The 23,096-nt window shown below is 42.3% G+C and overlaps 1 protein-coding gene across 5 annotated transcripts in view; it reads left to right on the top strand.

Annotated features, from left to right (window-relative positions):
• The window catches only part of RIPOR2 (RHO family interacting cell polarization regulator 2), a 612,501-nt gene that overhangs the window by 467,881 nt on the left and 121,524 nt on the right, over positions 1–23,096 (top strand). For all 5 annotated transcript variants that reach the window (XM_078687528.1, XM_078687531.1, XM_078687533.1 and 2 more), the window contains exon 13: positions 15,808–16,506. In XM_078687528.1, the coding sequence (XP_078543654.1) occupies positions 15,808–16,506 (699 nt within the window). The remainder of the gene's footprint in view (positions 1–15,807; positions 16,507–23,096) is intronic.

Raw genomic sequence — 23,096 nt, forward strand, 5'->3', positions numbered from 1 at the left:
TTGCCGATAATCACCTCAAACTAAATGCTCTGAAAACTGAGTTCCTACTCCTCTCACCTCCGGCGAAAATTTCCACCACCCAAACCTGGCTCAATAACCTAACAGCACTCAATGTCCAACCTACCATCGTGGATTCTGCGAAATCCCTAGGCATCACACTCGACGCCAAGCTCAACATGCAACAGCACGTTAGCAGAGCCACAAAAGGAGCTAATTTCCAAATCAACACACTGAGGAAACTTAAAGCCTTCCTCCCTGCCAAAGACTTCCAAACTGCTGTACAAGCTTTAGTCATCCCTCGCATAGACTACGGAAATGTGGCCCTCAGCGGACTCCCGCTATCCACAACAGCACCCCTAAGAGCCTCCCTGAACGCTGCCGCGAGACTCATTACTGGCTCAAGAAAACATTCGCATATATCCCCAGACTTAAAGTCTCTAAAATGGCTGCCTTTTGAAGCCAGAATACAGCTAAAAATTGCAGTTATGACCCACTCGGCCGTGCACCACAAGGCACCCAACTACCTCGCTCAAAAGTTGTCTATATCAGGAGGTTCGAGATCCAATAGAAGTACAAAAAAATCTACTCCTGAAACCTCGTAGATTCCGGAAGGAAAAAACTTACAAGCGCTCCTTCTCAGGAATGGCACCCAGGATCTGGAATGCACTCCCTCCTGAAATCAGGCTCATCTCCTCCACTGCACTCTTCAAGAAAGAGGTGAAAACCATCCTTCTGGCCAAGATCTCCTGAACTTTATAGGTGCTGGATCAGAGACTCTGCATCACTTTGTATCATTGATCACCTTGTCTTTTGGCACTATATTCTTACTTGATTGTGACACTACCATGCTACTCTCTTACTACCGACCAATATATGATACACTTTAGTTTATTGAATCACCCTCCCGATGCCCCCACCCCGTGTTCTCTCTATCCTAAGAAATTGGTATAAGCCATCCACACATCCAAGGTTTACCTGAACCCTACTGTAGTGGGATCAATGACCTGTGCCGTCTTATATTACTTGTTACCTGATTGTATATTGATATGTTTTCTGTACCTTACTGTTATCCTATTATGTTAGTGACTATTATACTGCTCCCATTAACTCTGTTCACTCCTGCTGCCCCTACCCCTGTCTCTGTGAAGCGCTCTGATATCTGAAAGGATCTTGTTCGCGCTATATAAAACTTTGAATTAATAAATAAATGATATAGGCGCAACTGTACACTACCTGAACTTCTGAGCAGGATCGTTTTTCTTTCAATAAAGCAATACTGACAGTGGTCTGACATTTCAACAGAGACCAATTTTTGAGTGGGCATGTAGTGTGGACATGGAATGTATACTTTTTTTTACACTCCTTAGCAAGACTGACAGATAATGATGTGGTCTACAGTAGTCTAGGCAACAAAAGTGTAGCTTTTCCTAAAAAGTAGGAAAAATACGGGGAGAGGAACTGCTTCACCTAGTCATGGCGAATACGGCAGACAACAGCAGAGTCATCTGAACTCCATGACAATTGGGATTATCAGTTAAGCTTCTAAACAAGTCCCAGAATGCACAGACCAGTTAATGTTTAGATGAGCCCCTGTGTCTGCCATGAGGCAGATTTATGTGACATGTGCTGGCCATGGTGCAGGCAACAGTTAACCATAGTTGAGTGTGCCACAATGTGATGTACCCAAATATCGCATGGCGCCGATTAACATTCAGTTGTTTCAACAAGCCCTTTTAATTCTTTGCATTCTGCACTTAGTTTCATTTTTCCGTTATGAATCCAGGAGTACAAATATGAAAATGCAAAGGTAGAATGTTTGGAGAAGGTCCTTGGCATGACTGAACATGCCAGCATTCCTAAAGCTTGGTTGCATAAAGTATTAATTTCACATACTTGTGTCAAAATTGAGTAGGCAGCTGCATAAACAGTAAAAAGGGGAAAATGGCATCACAGGCTGGTTTAGTTTACTATTTGTAGTGCAGCTTTATCGTGATTAAAAGGAAAAAACCCAGCATCACAGTGATTTACTTTAGATTTTATCTTTCAACTTTATAAAAATGTAAAAACCCAGCATTTTATAGTGGTTTGGGTTATTATTTGTTTCTCTGAGGAGGTACCAGTTGTCAGCCACTGAAAGAAGGGGACTTTCTGGCATCAATATGTGGATTGCGCACATTCCAGAGAATTAATGGTAAGAACAGATCAAGTGAGTATTAATGGCTGCTGCCCCAGCTCACCCTTCCCACACATTACTCACTAAAGCACTACTTAAAGCAAAATACCAATATTTAAAATATATATTTGCTTCAGAAGTCTGAACAAACTGTTTCACCTTCCCCCACATTAGCAGCTTGTAGACTAGAAATTAATGGTGAGGTGGGAGAGGTAAAAGAAGTGAGGGAAGCAGTACGGAGGTGCCCATGTATAATGCCTGCCCTTGGCCTACTGCCTGTTAAGGCCAGAGTGGCGCGTGAGGAGAGTACCTGTTACTACTTCACCCTCTATCGGAATTGGGATGGTTCATATCCCTTCCCTTATTTCCAGGACTCTTTGGCCAGGGGATACAATCATTAATATTTTCTGCATTCCCCAGTGGTTAGGATGTAGATCCCCCTAGTGAGCAGGTTTCTCCTATCAAACACAGTTCCTGGATTTCTAGTAGTACCTTGTACTAGACTGCTTGGGAAGTAGGCTGTCATACCTCAAGTGCGGTCTAAATTTGGCTCATCTCAGTATCTTAGATTTGTGGTAAGTGGACTTCATTATCCGTTTAGAGTATTTCCATTTGAGGTACCAACAGCCCCATGACTGCTCACCAAATGCTTAGAAGCAGTTACAGTGTACCTCAGGCGCAGTCACCCCAAGTTTTCCCATAGTTGGATGACTGGTTAGGAAAGGAGACCAGTCATGTTCCATGCCTTACCCTCACCCAAACAAACCGGTCTTCTTTACTATTTAGCCTGAATGGCCATTGCAAACAAGTCACACTTGTGGCCTCAACAAACTCAACACACCTTTCAGCCATGCTCAGTTTAGTGACAGTCAAAGCATTCCCCAGCCCAGAGAGATTGGGATTTCAAAGGCTCCTTCCCCTTTCCCTGACATTGGGTCCTCTGACAATGATCATAAAATTGTTGGGAATGATGGCATCTTGTATTGCTCTCGTACCAAATGTAAGGTTCTGCATGTACCTCCTACAAGAGTGCCTATTTTGGCAACAGTCACAAGTGACTGCAAAGATCTAGTATTGATGGAGCCCGGCATTCAACACTTACTGAAATGTTGGATAAAGAAAAACTTGTTACTGGGCTAGTGTTTCTCAACCTACAACTGACCAACAATTCAGATACATTGCTGCTGGGTTAGGGACCCCACCTGGGGAATCCTATACCTCAGACTCGGAGGTCTCTGCAACAACATTCCCTATATATAAATGTATTGGACCTCATTCCTGTACAATTAGCACTGCGATCATTTCCAAAACAAATTCAACACAAGATTTTGTTTATTCAAACAGAGATCATGGCTGCCATGTACTGCATCCAAACACAAGAAGAGCGGACACACTCGACATAGCTGTCAAAGATTGCACAAATAGTCTAGCACTGGTAACTTTCTCCTCAAGAACTGCATTTCTCAGGACAATGACTTTCCACATCAACTTCTAAGTACAGAACTATCACATCCAACATTGGGGCACACTGATACCTGTTTTCCACAAGTAAAAATGCAAAATGCCAAGACTGTCATTGTGAAATGCCCTACGGATCAGATTGACATGTAAATATGCATATACCTTTCGCCCCACTAACACTGATTTTGTATGTCGTGAGAAAAAAGTGTCCAGAGTCTTAAATATTCATTCATATTGTGATAATATCCCTCATGAAAAGCTAACATGCATCCAGGCGCGCTGTCACAGCATCAAATCCAATTGCTTCATCAGCCCCAGAGCAAGCTCAATCTTGCAATTTGGCACCTAAGGTCTAAGAGTTTGGACACCTCCAGCTTCCTCAGGAATTAACCTAAATACTATAGGAACCAAAACAAAACCCTACATCGAGGGCTTGTGATGCTGCAAGATGGAACAGGTTTGTATACTACTTTCAAGATTGTAACATTCCACTGACATTTCAGTGCCAAACACAAACATTATTCGTTACTTCTACACCACCAAGTTAGACCTTGCTCGCTCATCTTCAAGAGTTCCTTTAGCTGCAGTAGCTGCCTTTCTAGAAAACAAACCACATCAGTCCATTCTCAAAATTCCTGTTAAGGCATTCATAGAAGCCTGTAAAAAGTAATTCCTACAAAACTACCATCAGTCCCTTCTTGGGTCCTTTATGTTGTTCGTTATAGGCCTCTGTATTCTCCATTTGTGCTACTTTGTTCATGTCCCCTGCCGTTTCTGTCATGGAAGGTGTTTTTCTTGTTGCTATCGCCTCATTTAGGAGATTTAGCCTCATCAGCAGAGGAATGCAGATACCCAGTGATAGCGCCTTCGTTTGATCTCACCCTAGGTTTGAAGCAAAGGTAGTATCCACTTTTCATGTTAACCAGTCGATTGAAATACCTAGTTTTTTTCTTACCCACAACCAATGAATGGAAGAGCACTAAACACATTCAGGATGCTGGAAGAGCTGTAATGTACTATATGGACTATACTCGTACCACTAGGAATAAAAGCAACTCTTTGTTGCATTTGCACACCTCACATAGGCAAACTTATCTTAAAGTTGGTCTCAGTAGGTGGATTGTAAAATGTATCCAAATCTGCTGTGCTAAAGGAAAACACATACTGCACTGTGTTTCTAGAACACATTTAACACAAAAAGGTGCTTCAATGGCATTGCTGGGCAACATTTCCTAGCAGATATATGTAAAGCTGCAATATGATCTTTTATACACTTGTTCGGTAAATATTATGGAGAGATCAGCCAAGCACACCAAGAGACATAGGTTGAGCAAACTATACTTAAAGCACTTTTTCAAGTATTCAAGTATTTCTTCTCAAAAACTGCTGCATGTGGGATAATAGTGCTGCTCTTTAGTCTATGCAGAGCATGTGATCAACAGCAACACATTCTGGAAATGGAAAAAGGTTACTTACCTGTAACCATCAGTTTTCAGTTTGTAGTGTTGTAGATTCACATGAGACCTACCTAACTCCCTGGATGGGAGCTAGGCGTGATATGTGTTTATTTCAAATTCATTCTTGTCCATCTCAGTAACCAGAACACAGACTTCATATTGCTTCACCTATACATATATTGAAGTATCCTTTGAGGCAAAGCCCAATCTGTGGTGGAGTCTGTGTCCTGATGTAGTGTGGGTTTCAGGGAAGACATCAGAAGTCGCCTCAAAACATCTTAATTGAAGATTAAAAAAAACAATGCTAGATGGCAGTAGTGTGCACACATTGTATATCTACAGTTCTATAAGCAGCAAACTAATTGTTACAGGCAAGTAATGTTTTCTATTCTGTATATTGCTTGGATTTCAATATGTGCCTGTTGCATGTTTAGTCATTAAATCGTTTTGATGCTCTTGTGCTAATACTGTAACACCTTTGAAGTCTTCTGTTCAAGAGCTGTTCTGTGCTGTACAGGTGTCCTTCACTAACAACCTTTTGCTTTACCTGTTAAAGAAATGGCTGCACCCTCCTCCTGAAAGGCTGCGACTGTCCATTATGGACGCCCTGCAGGACACGTTCTTTGACAGGCTGCGGCGCAGTCGCTCCTTCAGTGATTTGCCATCACTCAGGCTGAGGCCTCGAGCAGGTCTAGAGCGATATGTGAGTGAGGGTTGGTGTGTCGCGAGTAGCAGAGCTAGTTGTGTGCCTTCTATGGTTTAATGCATGGCCCTTTCTATTTTGTTTTGCACGTCATTTGTTCTTCTTTATTTTGCTGACTTTCGCAGAGGGGAAAAATTCTTCCATCTCATGCACCAGTTGGCCGGATTTTACATGTGATCGCTTAGCTGTTTACCAGCAATTTTGCAGCATGGCATGTCTAAAACTCCAGTGTGATATACAGTAAATAAATGTATTATTTGAAAGCATGAAAGGGTTATACACTTAAAGTACCTCATTTCTTTTGGTTTGAAAGTCCTAAATAAATAGTCTTTTTTACACACTTGACTTGAATTTACTTGGTCATATCAGTGTATATGCTTCAGAATTGGTCATCACATTCTAGTCCTCCAAATCGTAGCACAATTTTCTCTGATAACATAACATCATATTTTTGGTAATTTTTGTCATCCCTTGTGGAAAAAAGATGATGACTTCATCACCAGATGCTTGACCAACTCATGAGCAGCAAAGAAAGATGTGAGATTCCTCTGGGAAGATTATGTTTAGAAGACTGACAACTCTGATTGGTTGTTGCTTTGTTGTTCCATTTCCTGTGTTGTTCTGAGAACTTTAGTTTAGTTTTTAATTACATCAGTAGAAACATATTCAAGGAATGCTGACCTGTTAAATATATAAAGTGGATGCATAATTCTCAGCTCAATATATATAATAGAACTAAAACTTTCCGTCACAATAGATAGGAAATGATACATTCTCATTGACAACATGAAATTAGAATTTGAGACGTTTTTTGAGTCCCTTGTGGAGAAAAGTGTTGTCTTCATCAAGAGAGTGTTTTGTAAATCAGTTGAAATGACGTTCTTACATTTTAAACTTATTTGTAAAATAAAAATTTGCATTTGATGCATGTGTGGCTGTAGATACACATGCTCTGCATGGTCCTGCTGTCTAGTGTTGGCCTCGGGCGTTTTCAGGTTTTTTTTCCGTCGAAGAAGTCTTTCAAGTCACCGGGTGTACAGTGACTCCCTTAGTGGACAGTGCGCATAAACACAGACTCCATATTAAATGATTCATTTTCTTACTGTTTGTTTCAGATTTATAGCGAAAGGGCTCTGAGGTTTGGTGTGTTTAACTTGTTTTTTTTGGGCTCATGCGGTTTGGAGTCAACATGAATATCCGTAAGAAACAGTCTGCGTTCAACTCCCACTGGGATCTTTGTCCGACACCTTCTGAAGACAGACATCCTGCAATCCAGTCCTTGCACGCTGGTGTCTTTTTCCTTCGAGGACTGCATGCACCCCGATCGACCTACAGGAAAATGCAGATCGAAAAAGGGTGATGGAGCAGACACCTTTCCAAAACTGCCCTCACTTGTACGTCAAGTACCTGTGCTTGAATTGTCAAAACACCTGCCTTTCTCCGATCACAATAACTCCTTTTCCAAGTTCTACCTTGCTTTCTGCTCTAAGAAGACCGAAAGGTACAGAAGGGAATTGTGTAGGACACACCACAAAATTAACCAGCGGTCATCGACCGAGATCCTTATATATTTTGGGCAAACAGGAACGCTTTGTCACCAATTGAGGAGAAGACACTGTCCCCTCTGGCGTTCCCGCAGGTCCATAACCAAACGTTGTCCCCCTTGTGGTTCTTAGTGTTTCACTTAGTACTTCCACATCATACTTTACACAAATTTACATACAATCAACTCAAACTATGAGCCTTATGTTTTCAGTAAAAATAGCTCCTTCTTTATTACAAATAAATAATAGAGGTACCTGTATTCCTTCTCTCGCTCCTGCATAGCGCCAGGATGCTACTTCTGGAGTGATAGTCCCGCTCTATAAATAACCAAATCAATCAAACTAATCAATAATTTCAAATACAACAATAAAGTCTGTTTAAAAAACACAGTAGTTTATTAAATCTATCTACAGGAAAGACCACTAGAGTTTTTATGTTGAAGTATCCACACATATGCGATATGGGTAGTAATCTTTGCACTTCAACTCAATTTCACTATACTCCTGCTTAATTTTTTCTTATAAGTAGAGAGCTCATGTCACTTTGTTTCTAGTACATATGTGGTAATAGAAAACAATATTCAGATAGTACCTCTAACTGTGAATCTCCAAAGATGAAATATAAATAATAAATAATGTTTGAGTGGTAGTTCTCTTCCTTTGGATATTCACTGTTAGAGGTACTATCTGAATATTGCTGTCCATTACCATATTTGTACTAGAAACAAAGTGACATGAGGCCCTCTGCATGTAATGTAAAAAGTAAGCATGAGTAAAGTGAAATCGGAATAGTCAATGCAGTTCCTACCTATGCTCAAGGGCATGCTTAAATCTGTCCCTGAAACCTTTAAAGAGCTAAAAACTGAGATGGTAGTAACTCACAGGCTGGAAAAAATACAAACCATCAACCAGTGACCATGTCTACATCAAGAGCCATGTTTACCCTTAGTCCATGGTGGTCAATGCAACCTGCAAAAAAGTCTTTCACGCAGAGTACGGGTGACATTCTGCCACCTAAAAAGGAGAGCAAGAAGACAGATGTGACAAATAAGGTTGCCATAGGGGCAGTCACCCATTGGGGTATAGCCAACACTTTTGGGCTCATCTTCCGCTTTGACAGTTCCAAGTGGGAAGAGATGCAGAAGCTTGTAAAGCACATTCTACAAGAGTTCAGGAAGAAGGGGAAGAAGATAGTGCCTGAGGACAAGGCCATCTCCAACACAAACATTCATTGTGCCTTCAATGCCATAGAGATAACTTCATGAGACATCAATACTAGTGTCCTACTCTGTCACCACGCCTGGCTTTGCTTCTCAGGGTTCAGGCCAGAGGTCCAGCAGCATCTCCTCAATGTCACATTCAGTGGTCAATACCTGTTTGGGCCACAGGTTGATGAGATGCTGACAAGCATCAAGAAGAACACAAAACTGCAAAATGTATTGGTGCCCTACAAACTCCAGCTGATATGGGCTCCTTGCAGGAACAGCATCCAAGGAATGGGGCCAAAGCTGGCACACTCTAATCTGAGACAGCAGCTGTCCATTCACCAGCAGGGGGCATGGGTTAGAACTGACATGCTGCCTGGGGTAACAACAACCAGGGTAAATGTGGATCTCATAAAAGGGTCTCTGCCTCCAAACACTGACCTGCCCCACCTCCCCCGATCACGTTATTTGTCAGTGAGAGACTATAAGATTTCCTTTCCAATTGGTAGGAAATAACTCCAGGAATGCATCTTGGCTCTATGGTCACAAGCAGCGGTCACTGGAAAGATCTGGTGTTGGCAAAGGCCAGCGCCCATTGCTCTCGGCGGTGGTAGAACAGCAACAATCTGTTGCAGCAATGGCCTTTTCCATCATGTCCCACAGGTGACTATTACCACCAATGCCTCTATGGCAGGCTGGGCAGCGCATGTTGACAATATGGCTGTGCAAGGAATGTGTCCCCTCAATAACAGGGGTCCCCTCAATAACAGGGGTGCTGCATAAACTTCCTTGAGATGCTGGCTATACTTCTCCCAAAGCCTTCTTTCAGGTCATTCAAGGTAAGGTAGTTCTCATCACAGACAACATGACCTCCATGTATTACATCCAGAAATAAGGTGGCATACTCAATCCGTAGCTGTGAGCACTAGCTCAGTAGATCTGGCACTGGCCCATTCATCACTGCATACATTTTCTGGCAGCGTACCTTACACGGGTGGATGACTTTGCAGACCTGCTCAGTAGGACATTAACAAAATCACAAGTGGGAATGCAACCCACAAGTCTTACTCATTTACTGTTAATACTAGGGCACCTCCCTGATAGATCTGTTTGCCATCCCTGAAAATCCAAAATGCCCAAACATTCCCACCAGGTACCTAAGTCTATGGGCAATTCACTGTGGATGAACTGGTCAGGGACCTTTGCCTATGTTTTTCCTCTTCTCTAACTTTTTCCTTTTGTGGTATGAAAGATGCATCCATGACACTCATCCTGGTAGCCTCCGCATGGACCATACATCCTTGGTACTTCATGCTCCTTAAGATGTCCATCAGCCTCATTGAGAGGCTACCAACAGGCCAGACATTTAACACAAACCAAGGCCAGATGACATACCTAGACCCAGGCTTCTCAACCCGACAGTGAAAGTGGGTAGAAACACCCGGAGGTCTTAGAGATTTGCTTGTCTTGATCTCTTGCAGGTGTCCATGACTATTCTGCACGGAGCCCGAAGGCCTCCACACGGGCCTGCTATGCTGCAAAGTGGAAAAGGTTTGTCCACTATTGTATTCCCAAGCTCCTGGACCCTCTAAAACCCAGGGTCCAGGACATCATTTACTATGTTCTGCACCTCCAGAAGTCATGTCTCATATAGACTTCCATTCAGCTACACCGAGCTGCTATTGTGGTCGTCATGCTAAACAGGGAATATTCTTTCTTGATTAGGATTACAATATTCAAAGCATTCAAGAAAGGCCTCAAAAGCATCATGCCTCTCAAAGTACCGCTGCCCATGTGTGGTAGCGTAATGTTGTCCTTACTGGGCTCATGGGTCTTCCTTTTGATCCCTTGCACTCTTGCCGTGTACAGTTTCTTTCATGGAAAGTGTTTTGTCTTCGTAGCCATAACTTCTCTGACACATCAGTGAACTGAAGGCCCTTACCCTGCCTACCAGTCTTCTTCCCGCAGCCAGACTTAGCAGTAGAGAGAGACTTCCACACCTATTAGACATTAAGTTGACTCTCATGCATTATATTGATCAAGCCAAGCCCTTCTGCAAGTCTAGCCAGCTCTTCATAGATTTGCAAAACGTCACAAAAACCATCCCATCTTTAAGGCTGGCATAACTCAATGGGTGGTCAAGTGCATTCAAACCTACTATCACAATGCTTAAAGAGCCCTTCCTGTTGCCCCCAGGATGCAATCTACCATTAAGAAAGGGGCAACCATTACTTTCTTTGGTATTATTCCTGCTAACTGACTTAACCTTTACCATGCTCATGAGCACAGCAGCCATCTTGGTCATCCTCACACTTTTACCAAACACTATTGTGTGGATATCATAGCGTGCCAGCAGGCTGTGGTTGGGTAGACAGTCTTAAGAACTTTATTGCAGACATCTGCATCACCGCACTCTAGCCACCGTTTATGGAGGACGCAGTCTATGCAAAGCATGTGTATCTACAGTTGCACATGCTGTGAACAGAATCAGTGCTTATACACATTATCCACTAAGGAAGAAGTCACAGTGCACATGGTCCTGCAAAAGACTTCTTTGAAGGAAAACAACCTGCAAATATTTGAGCACTACACTACATAGCAGCAGCATGCTTAGCATGTGAATCTACAGCACTACACACTGCAAACACATGCCTACAGGGTAAATAGATTTTTTTTTTATTCAATTATCAGCAAAGACAGTAGGCGGTAATATTTATCTAGGCAAAAGTATAGTAAACCTTACTTTAACAAATGTTTTTACTGATTTCTTTTTACATTATTTTGAACCACTCCTTTTTCAGTTCTGTTGGGCATTTCATTGTTCACTGTGAACTGTCATTGTTCATGTCTGGATTTCTTTTGTAACAGATCATAAAAAAATTAACCTTTTCAAGTGATTTGCCTATGTGGAAACACATGCTGTAAATGTCCGAGTTTCACAGAGCACTCAATGATAATAGTTTGGCAAACGGCACAGTTATTTATTTTTTACCTCCACAAGAAAAGTTGGAATTGTTTGAGGGAGTATTTTGTGATTGTGTGGAGAAGTAAACTACATAACCATATCTATTGCACAAACATATATATTCTGGGAACAGGGCATGCATCCCAAGACAAATGGTGATCTTCAAGATCAAATATGAACTGATGAGAGGAAGGCAACTTGAGCAAAACAAAGAAACCAAAGCCACTACAGATATATAATGAACTATGTCGATTGTCGGACCCTGTCTGGGGGAGGGTCTTGAGAGAAACAAAGGGTTACTGGTTCTGAAACAAGTCTGATTGAAGTTATTCACCTCTAATATACATGAATCCATCCTACTATGGCTCTGCCTTCAGTATAAGACGCTCATTGGTAGCGATATGGCAAGCGGTCTGAGGCAATAACAAGCAGTCACAGTGTGGAATTGTCAAACTTTGGGCCCAACAATCACGCAGCAGCACGATGATTGGTTGTACAACCCAACTCAGTGCTTGTAGAGATGTTTGAACTGGAACAACACGTGGGTCAGTGAGTCCCACTTATATTTAGTCATAGCAGTTGGGAGATGTCAATCCAATGTCTGCACTTTCAGAACTGGTTTGTGGTAGCTCTCCTTTCCAATGTTTTCTCCGGCTGCTATCCAGGCAGATCCTTTATGTGGGGTGATGCTCCTCACAGTAGGTTGGTCTCCAGCCTGGAGCACCCACAACTAAGGAACAAAGAGGTATGACATTTCTGCACATCGCTGTCATCAGGCAAAATGAGCAGTAATTTAGGGGAAAGACAAAAGGTTGGCCTCTCCTACGGGGTTTCACCTTGAAAATAGAGACCGCAGCCTCAGCCTTCACCCCCACCATCTACCAAATGACAGAGCAATAGGAAGATTAATCAGTAGCCCCGTTTTTCTAAAAGCCTAATCAGATTAATAGAGATGCCTTGTCTCCTCTCTCTCAACTCCATTGTGAAGGTCCTCACCCTCCAGCTTTAGGAATGCCAACAATACACTTCTGGTGTCTGGGAAAATAACATTACCTCCATCTTTTACATAAGTCTAGACTAGGAGCATCCAAATTGGATCCCACAGGCCTCCATTACTCTGGATCACTAGTATACACAATATACAGTACACTGCCACCATCACTCCATGTACGAAACTAATGACTGGGATGGTAGTCCACTGTCGGTGCTATTAAGGCACATGTGTTGTGCACAAGACAGGTCCACGGCCAGCCTTTTGACAATGAAAGAGCCTAGGACTCTGTGCACATACTCTATTATAGTGAGGTTAGGGCCAATTATAATTTTTTTAAACAGAATACCAGATACATGCAGCCGGCCAATCGGGGCAGGGAAACAGAACGGTGCTCCATGAAGGAACATTTTCATCTGAACACCAATATTATCACAAGCAGACAGCAATAGTAGTTGGGTGTTGAAAAGTTTCCTCGGAGCAAGTGGCTAAATGTTGAAGGGTGGTTCTTTTTTGTGCAGTGAAGACGTATGATTTGATGAAATGTTGGTGAATGCATAGAAGTGTACCCTGAAGATGTAGACGGTGGAGGATACTCTGGAGGCATATTCTGTTTGGGTGGGTCATTATGTGGGAGGGTTTTGAGTAGGGTGCTTTTGGTCCAGAGTGGATGAGCGTTTGGGAGAAGAGGGTCTTCAGGAAGAACCTGACCAGTACCAGGGTCAGTTGTATGTTTAGTGGTGCATTCTATAAATGAGGGGTTATGAGAAGATCAGCCACATAATGGGTGAGAAGTTTTACAGCGTCAGTATGGAGAATTTCGTTGTTGGACCGTTTGGGTAAATTCAGGCCAGAAGAGGCATGTATATTGACTAGTACACAAGAATCACTGGGTATAGACCTTTACTAGGGTTGCACAGGTGTATTACATGATGGCTGCCATAGATAGTGGCATGTTAGTCATTTAAAGGTTAGTGTTATATATTCTAGTGCTTCGAGCTAGAGATTAGGTCCCAGCATGATGCATTTTGAGTTATACTATTTTAGACAAGTGACACTATTTTAAGATGTTACTTCATAGAGTTGCAATAACTGCAGTTAGAGCATCATAGGTTAGGTGATAGTTAAAAAGTTGTAGGGTGAAAATGGGTTGTTTTTTGTGATCAAATGTAGGGGCAACTGAGCTAAGCCTTTTAGAGAGGTTTGAGTTAAATATTCCTAATAGATTTTTGTCTAGGACAGTTAGCTCCCTAATTAGTGTACATGTAGAGCAGATCTGAAATATCATGGCTACTCGTTTGTTACGTAGGTCTATGATTAGTAACGTTAGAGTGGGGTTGATCAGACACAGTCACCTACTTTTTTTCTATGTTATGTTGACTGACAGTGTATCCTCTACATTCTGAACCACTCGGGAGTGATATATTTGAACTATGTAGAATAAAAGTACTATAGAAGAATTAATATTAGCAGGAACAATGTTGATTTTTTTTGTGGCCTCCCCAGGTGGCTGTAGGCACCTCATAATTGGGTTCACATGCTCACAGGGTGAATAGGAAAGGTGATTCTCTGGGTTAGGTTTAATATTGTTGTGCTGAATTAATTGAGAGGTGCGAGTCCTACATAGAATCATACCAAAGTTTGAAGTGACCTTGGAAGTTGAGTCTCTCTATGCATTAGGGGTTATTTGGGAAAAACTAAGCAGAAATTTTGGCTCAATGTATTGGGTGCTGAAAATCTGTAATGTAAAAAGGAATTAGGGCTATTAAAGGTAGCAGTTGACTTGACATTATTTTAATGATGAAAAATGTGTTGCTTTAGAGACCGTGGAAAGAGTCACAGATGGCAAAAAGCCACTCAAAACTCCTTAATGTTGTGAGTTGATTTGGTGGTTTTCATACATTTAGTTTAAGATTGTGGCACTTTAGGGTTCAGCACCTCATCAATCCAGGTTTCCATGAAATATTATGCTGTGAATGTTTGGGCAATGACGAGGTATTAAATGTTTCAAGGGATTACTCCAGTATAGTGGCGGTTAAAAATAGTTGCATTTGTACTGTGCATTTATCACCCTCTTACCAAACATTCATCAAGCATGTTGATTCCGTCTCATATTAGAGTTGTTCTTCGTGTTGTGATGGTCTGTAATTGTCTGTAATAATTGCTGGAAGCTTATTTGACCTGTGTTCTTGGATTTGATTATTTGGTAATGAAGCACCCAACATTTCTACAATAGCTGCTTTGATGGCTATTAGGCCATCAATATATACGTTGTTTTGCAGAATTTGGTAAGAATTGTTTCTGTACATATAGTGAGTGGAAGTATGTTCAGTATTCTATACCTTACTATTGAAAATGTTCAATATACCGAAATATATTTAATATTAATATTGGACTACAAGGCATCTGGGGTTTCAAAACGTGTTGCTCAATGAATGTCAAGGCTGTCCAATGGGTTCACATTTACGGATTTTCTGTGTGTGTGTGTGTGTGTGTGTGTGTGTGTGACAGTAAAGTACCATTGGCGTCTCCAATGATTTTCATTAAATGTATTCTGGCTTTGACTTTTTCTGTATAATTTTGTTTTTTTGCTAAGTGTTCCTAAAACATCCCACATTGCAGAATATTTCCCTTTTTGATCGCATGTAGGTATATCTGTAATCAAACTTAATGAGACACTGAGTCTGCTTAATTTAACTCCAGTCAACCATTTTCTGTTCTTCTAAGCACACAATTGGTGATAACATGCCACTTGTGACCAGATGTTTATAAGTGACTTATTACTTAGCAGCAGAGCTATCAACATGCACTAAAAGAAACATAAAACTGCATATGATGTACATATAAACAGGGCGTGATCCCTGATAATAATTATGCTTTCCTTTCTTAGTCCCTTTGGGACAACCGAAGTGTCTCATATTCGTCTCTATACATTATTTTATATTCTATATTGATGGTGCATTTTAACAATCCATTATATTCAGGTAAAGGAATATTAACTTAGTTATCGCGTTAGCAACCAGGAGTATATAGAATCTGATAACGAATGTGCGCAGAACTGTACCACAAAACACTTGCTGTAGAAGACATGATTACAACCAAAGGATACATCACATAGCACAATCTAATGTAGTGTTTGACTGATCGTTATTGTTCTTAGATTGTGTTGTGTGTGCTGTTACTAAATTTTTGAACAGGTAGATCTGAGTTTACTGCCTAGTGGTAACTTAGCATCTACTAAAGAGGCGTTGGTGCATTGTCGAGCAAATGTCTGAATTTCACATATTTGTTTGTGATTATCTTTGCAGTCTCATTTGCCTGATGATGTGTTTGAAAATGGGATCGCGGCTAGTGAGAAGAGGCCGTTGTCCTTCAGTTTTGGTGACCTGCCGAATGTTGATTGCACACCTCCTTCTAGATCTGCTGCTTCTTCCCTGGGCTACTCGAATCCTGAAATTACAATCACCCCTCCGGAGCTCGGCCTAAGTGACACACCAACTAGGGGTTCCCTAGTGGACAATATGAGTACCAGCTCATCAACTGAGTCAATGCACCTTTCTAAAGACCTTCCTTTACAATTAGAGAATGTTGACCAGGCAAATGAATCTTCAACGGCAACAGAAATAGCTGATTGTTCCAGGGATTGCCAAAAGTCTTTAAGCCCAGAGGACGAAAGCCTATATTTAAATTCTAATGTAGCAGCATCGCTTCTGCATGACTCCGATGATGCTTCTGAACTGAAACCAGTAGAACTGGACAATTTTGAAGGAAACATCACCAAGCAGTTGGTAAAAAGACTCACCTCAACAGAGGTGCCAGCAACAACAGAAAGGTCTCATTTTGAAGGATCAGTGAGCGGCGAATCGGAGGGATACAGATCCTATCTGGATGGTAGCCTGGAAGAGGCACTACAAGGACTTCTCCTTGCTCTAGAGCCATGTAAAGAGCAGTACCACGAATTCCAGTCACTGGATCAGCAGCTGATGCATCTGGAAGACATTCTAAAAGTAAGCACATTCCTACGCTAATTGTAGCTAGCATCATCAATATTGAGTACATTCCAGTATCGAGGATATATATTTGTGTGTGTGTGTGTATATATGTATATATATATATATATATCCAAACACACAAAGTTGCCCTTGTAAATGAAGCCTCCAGCCAGAGATTCCATATCAGCGTTTTATTGGGGAGGAAAGCTGCAGCTCACATGCCAGAACAGAGTCCTCACATAAACATCGCCCAACGCGTTTCGTGCTCTCCTAAGCACTTGATCACGGGCTGGTTTCTTTCATAGCAATCCCAAAAGTCAATTGCCAGCACCTGTGTTGATAACTCTCGCCCCAGAGGGCGTGGCAGCCCGAACTGGCTGCTGGTCTTTGTAGTGCTGTGCAGTATTACTCCGGGCCGAAGACGGCTGAAATGCCAGAAACCGGTCCCCGGAAGCTTGTTTCCTTCCCAGTGTAAGAATTGGCTTTTGTAGTCTGGTCTGCCCTGTTCCCATGATGCACTGGGCCAGGGACAGACTAATTTGCATACAGCCAGGTTCTGAAACTGGGATGGTGCAATGAGCTAAAAAACGGTGTTGGATCTAGCCCTGATCTCTTGACTGGGTGAGAGTATTCTGCTTAATTCAGAGACTCTGTCCATCACCACCCCTTGTTGTAAATATTTTTGTCCACCCTAAGCGTGGAAGGGTCTACTCAGATGTGAGTCCCTTGCTCATTGCACCATCAGGATTCAAGCAAGCCGGGCCGAAGACGGCTGAAATGCCAGAAACCGGTCCCCGGAAGCTTGTTTCCTTCCCAGTGTAAGAATTGGCTTTTGTAGTCTGGTCTGCCCTGTTCCCATGATGCACTGGGCCAGGGACAGACTAATTTGCATACAGCCAGGTTCTGAAACTGGGATGGTGCAATGAGCTAAAAAACGGTGTTGGATCTAGCCCTGATCTCTTGACTGGGTGAGAGTATTCTGCTTAATTCAGAGACTCTGTCCATCACCACCCCTTGTTGTAAATATGTCCAATGGAACTGGGTAGAGGGTAGTTGGCTTAGCGTGTAGTGTGGTAGAGTGTTATAGTGAACAGTGGAGTAGGGTAGAGTGCCGTGGCATAGAGTGGAGTAACATACAGTGGAGTATAGAGAAGAATAACGTTGTGTGAAGTACAGTGTAGTGGCATATAGTACAATAGCGTAGAAAGGAGTGGCATAGAGTGGAATAGCATATAGTGGATTGGCGTGGAGTGTAGTGGCGAGAGTAGAGTTGCATACAGTGGAATAGCATAGAGTAGACTAGCATAGAGTGGAGTGGGGTAGAGAAGAGAGGCGTAGAGTGAAGTGGCATAGAGCGGAGTGCCATAAAATGGAATTGCGTAAAGTGGAAGAGTGTAGAGTGAATTGGCGTACAGTGGAATGTAAGAGTTGAGTACAGTGTAGTGGCATACAGTGTAGTGGCATACAGTGTAGTGGCATACAGTAGAATGGCATACAGTGGAGTGTTATAGAGTTGACTGGTGTAGAATGGAGTTTGGTGCAGTATAGGGGCCTACAGTGGAAACGTAGAGTGGAGCAGTTTAGAGTGGAATACTGTACACTGGAGTGCAGTAGAGTGAAGTGGCATAGAGTTGAGTGAAGTACAGTATAGTGCTGTAGACTGGAGCGACGTAGAGTTTAGTGGCATGCAGAGTAGTTACGTACAGTGTAGTAGCGTAGTGTAGGTATGTAGAGTGGAGTGGCGTACAGTGCAATACCGTACTGTGGAGTGGTGTACAGTGGATTAGTGTAATGTGGAGTGGCATTCAGTGGAGTAGCGTATCATGGAGTATAGAGTATAATGACCTTAAGTTTTACCTGCATACAGTGTAGTTCCATAGAGTGGAGTGGCATACAGTGGAATTGCATACAGTATAGGGACGTAGAATGGAGTGTCGTTCAGTGGAATAGGGTAGAGGCTAGTAGGTGTAAAGTGTAGTGTGGTAGAGTATAATAGCGTATAGTGGAGTAGTGTAGAGTGGAGCTGTGCACAGTGAAGTGAGGTACAATGTAGTGGCATACATTACAATAGTGTCGAGTGGAGTGGCATAGAGTGAAACAGCGTATAGTGAACTGTTGTACAGTGGAGGGTCGTAGAATGGAATAGCTTAGCATGTAGTGGCGAGAATGGTGTTGAGTACAGTAGAATAGCAAACAGGGCACTAGCGTATAGTGCAGTGGCATGGAGTTGAGTGATATAGAGTGCGGAGAGGTAGAGTACGGTGGCATACAGTGGAGTGGTGTACACTGTTGTACAGTACAGTGGAATACCATATATAATGGTGGAGTACAGAGGAGTGGAACTGCATAGAGTGGAGTGCCGTTCAGTGGAGTCGCATGCAGTGAAATAGTGTAGTGTGGTTTGGCATACAGTAGTGTGACATAGAGTGGAGTGTGTATAGTGGAGTGTTCTGGAGTTGACTAGAATAGAGTGGAGTGAGGTACAGTGTAGTGGCATACCATGGGATAACGTAGAGTAGAGTGGCGTACACTGGAATGAGGTAGATTGGAGTAGCATAGATTGGAGAGGCGTAGAGTTGAGTGTTGTAGAGTTGAGCCGTGTATGAGTGTAGTGGTGTACAGTGTAACAGCGTATTGTGGAGTGGCATAGAGTGAAGTATTGTAGAGAGGAGTAGCGTACATTGGAATAGCAAAGTGGGGGTGTCATACAGTCGAGCTGCATATATTGTAATAGTGGAGTGTATTGGCATATAGTGTAGTAGTGTACAGATGAGTGGAATGGACTGGAGTGACATACAGTTGGGCTGCATACAGTTGAAATGTGTACAGTGGAGTGGTGTGCAGTAGCGTACACTGGATTCTGTTAAAGTGGAGTGGCATATAGTGGAATAGCCTAGTGTGGCGAGGAGTACAGTGGAGTGTTGTAGAATGGACTGGCATAGAGTGCAGTGAGATACAGTGTAGTGGCATACATTGGAATATAGTAGAGTGAAGTGGTGTATCCTGGAGAAGCATACTGTGGAATAGGATACACCGGAGTGGGGTAGGTTGCAGTGGCGTAGAGTGGGGTGCCATAGAATGTAATAATGTAGAGTGGAGTGGCATACAGTGGAGTAGCATAGAGTAGCATGGTGTAGAGTACAGTGGAATGGCGTACAGTACAGTGGATCGGGGTAGAGTGTAGTGGGGTAGATTGTAGTGGCGTACAGTGTAATAGCATATTGTGGAGTGGCGTAGAGTGGAGTGTTCTAGAGTAACGTTGAGTACAGTGGAGTAGTGTAGATTGGAGCTGCCTAGAGTTGCGAGGCATACAGTGGAGTTGGGTACTGTGGAGGGGTGTGGAGTGGATTTACATTGAGTGTTACTGGGGTATAGTGTAGTGACGAAGAGTGGAATGACACACAGTGGAATAGCGTACTCTAGAGTGGCATAGAGTGGAGTGTTGTTCAGTGGAATAGGGCAGAGTGTAGTATGGTAGTGCATTGGTATAGATTGGAGTGAGGTACAGTGGAGTGGCTTAGAATGGAGTGATATACAATGTAATAGCGTTCAGTGGAGTCTCGTTCATTGCAGTGGCATAGACTGGCGTGGCATAGAGAAGAGTCGAAGTGTACAGTAGAGTGGCGTACGGTGGTATAGCGTATATTAGAGTAGCAGAGAGTGGAGTGGCATAAAGTGGAGTGTCCTATAGTTGAGTTGCTACCTTGATCACTATACAATGAACGGAGGGGCTCAAGTTATAATAATTTGAAGGTGCCGCATGAATTATAATTATAGGTATAAATTTAGAATTTTACACTTTTGTGTAGTTTGGTTTGTATATCAAGAATGAATAAAGTTATAGTAATTTAATGGTGATGCATTAATTATGATTTTAAACTATAAGTTTAAAATTTGTAATGTTTGTGTAATTTAATTTAGGTTCCTATAGAAAGAATAAATAAAGTTTCCCCTAATTATAACAATGGTTTAACCTTTGTTTTTTTCATCGATATATCTATGTGTGTGGATAGGTATGTAAATATAATTTTTTTCCCAAAGGAAATGGTTTATTTCATTGCCTGTGTTTTTTGTTTTCAAATACAATCCACACATTACTTCTAAATATAGATTGTGCTGGGTCGTTAGCTGTAAACATAGTGGATTTTGGTATACCCACTGTACGCTAAGGCCCAAATGACAATTTTAGGCCTAAATTCCTATCCATGTCAATACACGTGTGCACAGGGATCGGAATTGCGAGTTTTGAGATGATTATTATACCATCTCAGTTTTCCGCTGATATATTCTGGTAGGTCAAACTTACCAAAATGTATTTGTAGAAAAGGCCTTAAAATAGGCAACACGTACTTAACTCCGTGTGTATGTCTCAATTACAAGTTAAAAATCCGGAATTTTTGGTATTTAACACACCCGGTGAATATCTCACTCTGGGGTAATTGCATTTACGGTGTGTTGTAATTTACCTCAACCTATTCCACCTAACTTGAAATGTGGGCCTAAATTAAGTTAGAGGAGGGAGTTGACAGCTCAGTCCCTCAGAGGTGGTAAGGAACTAAAAAGTCTTCACTATGCCATTTGGCAGTACATCATGTTCAAAAATTAAATAGAGAAAAAGGGTTTTCTGTTGTGCCTTTCATGGGAGGGAGCAAACGAGTTCAGACAATTTCTAAAGCATCCGTTGTGTTTGCAGATTAATTACTCACAGAGGTTTAAGTATGTTCAAAACGGTACCAAAAGTGCATTCTCCATGTACATGTGGGCATTTTGTAAACTGCACAGTAGTCTGGGTTCCTGTTAACGTTTGTATTGAAGGTCATAGTAGGTCCTGGGACAGGGCTTTCCCACACATTCAGACCTGGACTGGGAACACAAACTATCCCTGGCAATTCAGTTGGACCAGCCCCGTGGTTGGAGGGGGTGCTAGTGAGAAGCACTGCTGCTGCTTTTGTTACAGGGGATCGATACTGCAGCACTGCTGTAAAACCCGCCCCCATCCTTCCAGCCCACCAGGAAATCGCCCAGTGCCCGCTGTTGCCAGTCTGGCCCTGCATACATTTCAGAAGGACAAATCAAGTTATATGAACAGTATGTTTTTGTCTGATTTAACTTTTCCATATTTGAGTGGTTTGACGTAAGCAGATGCAGCAATGACACAAATTATAATTTGTAAAAAGACAACTGAGTGTGGAGATCCTTCGCCATTTTCTGGGAATGATTCGCGAAGTCATAGCTGCACATTTGTTTAATAGGAGATTCCCGAGGAATATTGGAACAGCTTTCAGGAATGTAACGTCACTGAATTATTGAATCAGCAACGTTGTAAACAGTAACATTGAGGCAATATTTGCACTGTTTTCATCCAAGTAGCGTTTACTGTGGGAATAGACTGAGTAAAGCTGCAAAACATGGGCAAGGGGCCTGCTGGGGCGAAGGATAGAATGATGTGCAAACATTGGGGCATGAGTGCGTATAGTTTAGCAACGAGAATCTACAGGCAGGCTTTATACAAGAACAAGGGTGCTTGCCAGACACAGCCCTCTTTCATCTTTCTATTGTTGTTCTAAACACAAAAAAATATTTTAGCAGTGGTAGATTGCCAAGAAGGGCCCTCAGCATGTACCCATGACACCAAACCCCGCTGTTCCATTAGCTGCCATGGACAGCAGCCTGTAGTCACTCTTGCATACTCCTATAAAGTGCTGATGTCTGACCTCTTTGCTGTTAGAGATAGAATTAAAGAGGAAGGTCGAGATTTGGCCCAAGGAAATATTGAAATAGGTACACAATTTTCCTCTGAGAATTTTTGCTCCGTCACTCAGGTGAGACTGAAAAGGCGTAAGTATGCATCTGTGAAAGGTAAATCTAAAGAAAATATTTGGGAAATTATTTAAGGTAAAAACATGGTTAGAATTGATTATTTTCTGATAATGTAATCACTGACAGAGTGATATCAAATCAAGAGCTTAACACCTCCTTACCAGAAGGGGTGTCAGGGCTGCCCTGTAACCAGGCTGGCTGATGCCACATGCATGCCCCACTATGTATGTTCCAGGGAGAACTCAGTTTAGTGCTTCTGCCCAGGGTGCTGCGATTCCTAGTTCCTGGGCAGGTGCAGTAATCCTCCCTATTTTCAAAAAGGGGGACCGCTCCCAACCAGGTAACTACAGGCCTATAAGCCTGATCGATTGCATTCAAAAGGTATCGGCCAGGGTGGTTTTAGCCAGAATGCAGACTTGGCTGGAGGATTGCCACATCCTTTACGATTTACAAGCGGGGCATTAGTACAGTGGACCAGGTTTTAAGGTTTGTTCTCATTTACTGGCGCACTGTTACCCTGAGTAAAGGTTCAATTTATGCCGCTTTTGTGGACCTTAGGTCTGCTTTTGACCTAGTCCCTCGCCCGAAACTATGGCGTAGCCTCACAAAACTGGGTATGCCATTGGATATTTTGGCTTTTGTCATTAAACTCTATACGGATAACTATGCCCAAGTTAGATGGGATTTGGCGGGTAGTACAACAGAAAAGTTCCCCGTAGAGAAGGGTGTAAGGCAGGGATGTGTATTGGCTCCCACTTTGTTTTCAATATACATAAATGGGGTAC

This window comes from Lissotriton helveticus, chromosome 4_1 (genome assembly GCF_964261635.1).
Source record: "Lissotriton helveticus chromosome 4_1, aLisHel1.1, whole genome shotgun sequence".
In the NCBI taxonomy this organism is placed as follows: Eukaryota; Metazoa; Chordata; class Amphibia; order Caudata; family Salamandridae; genus Lissotriton; species Lissotriton helveticus.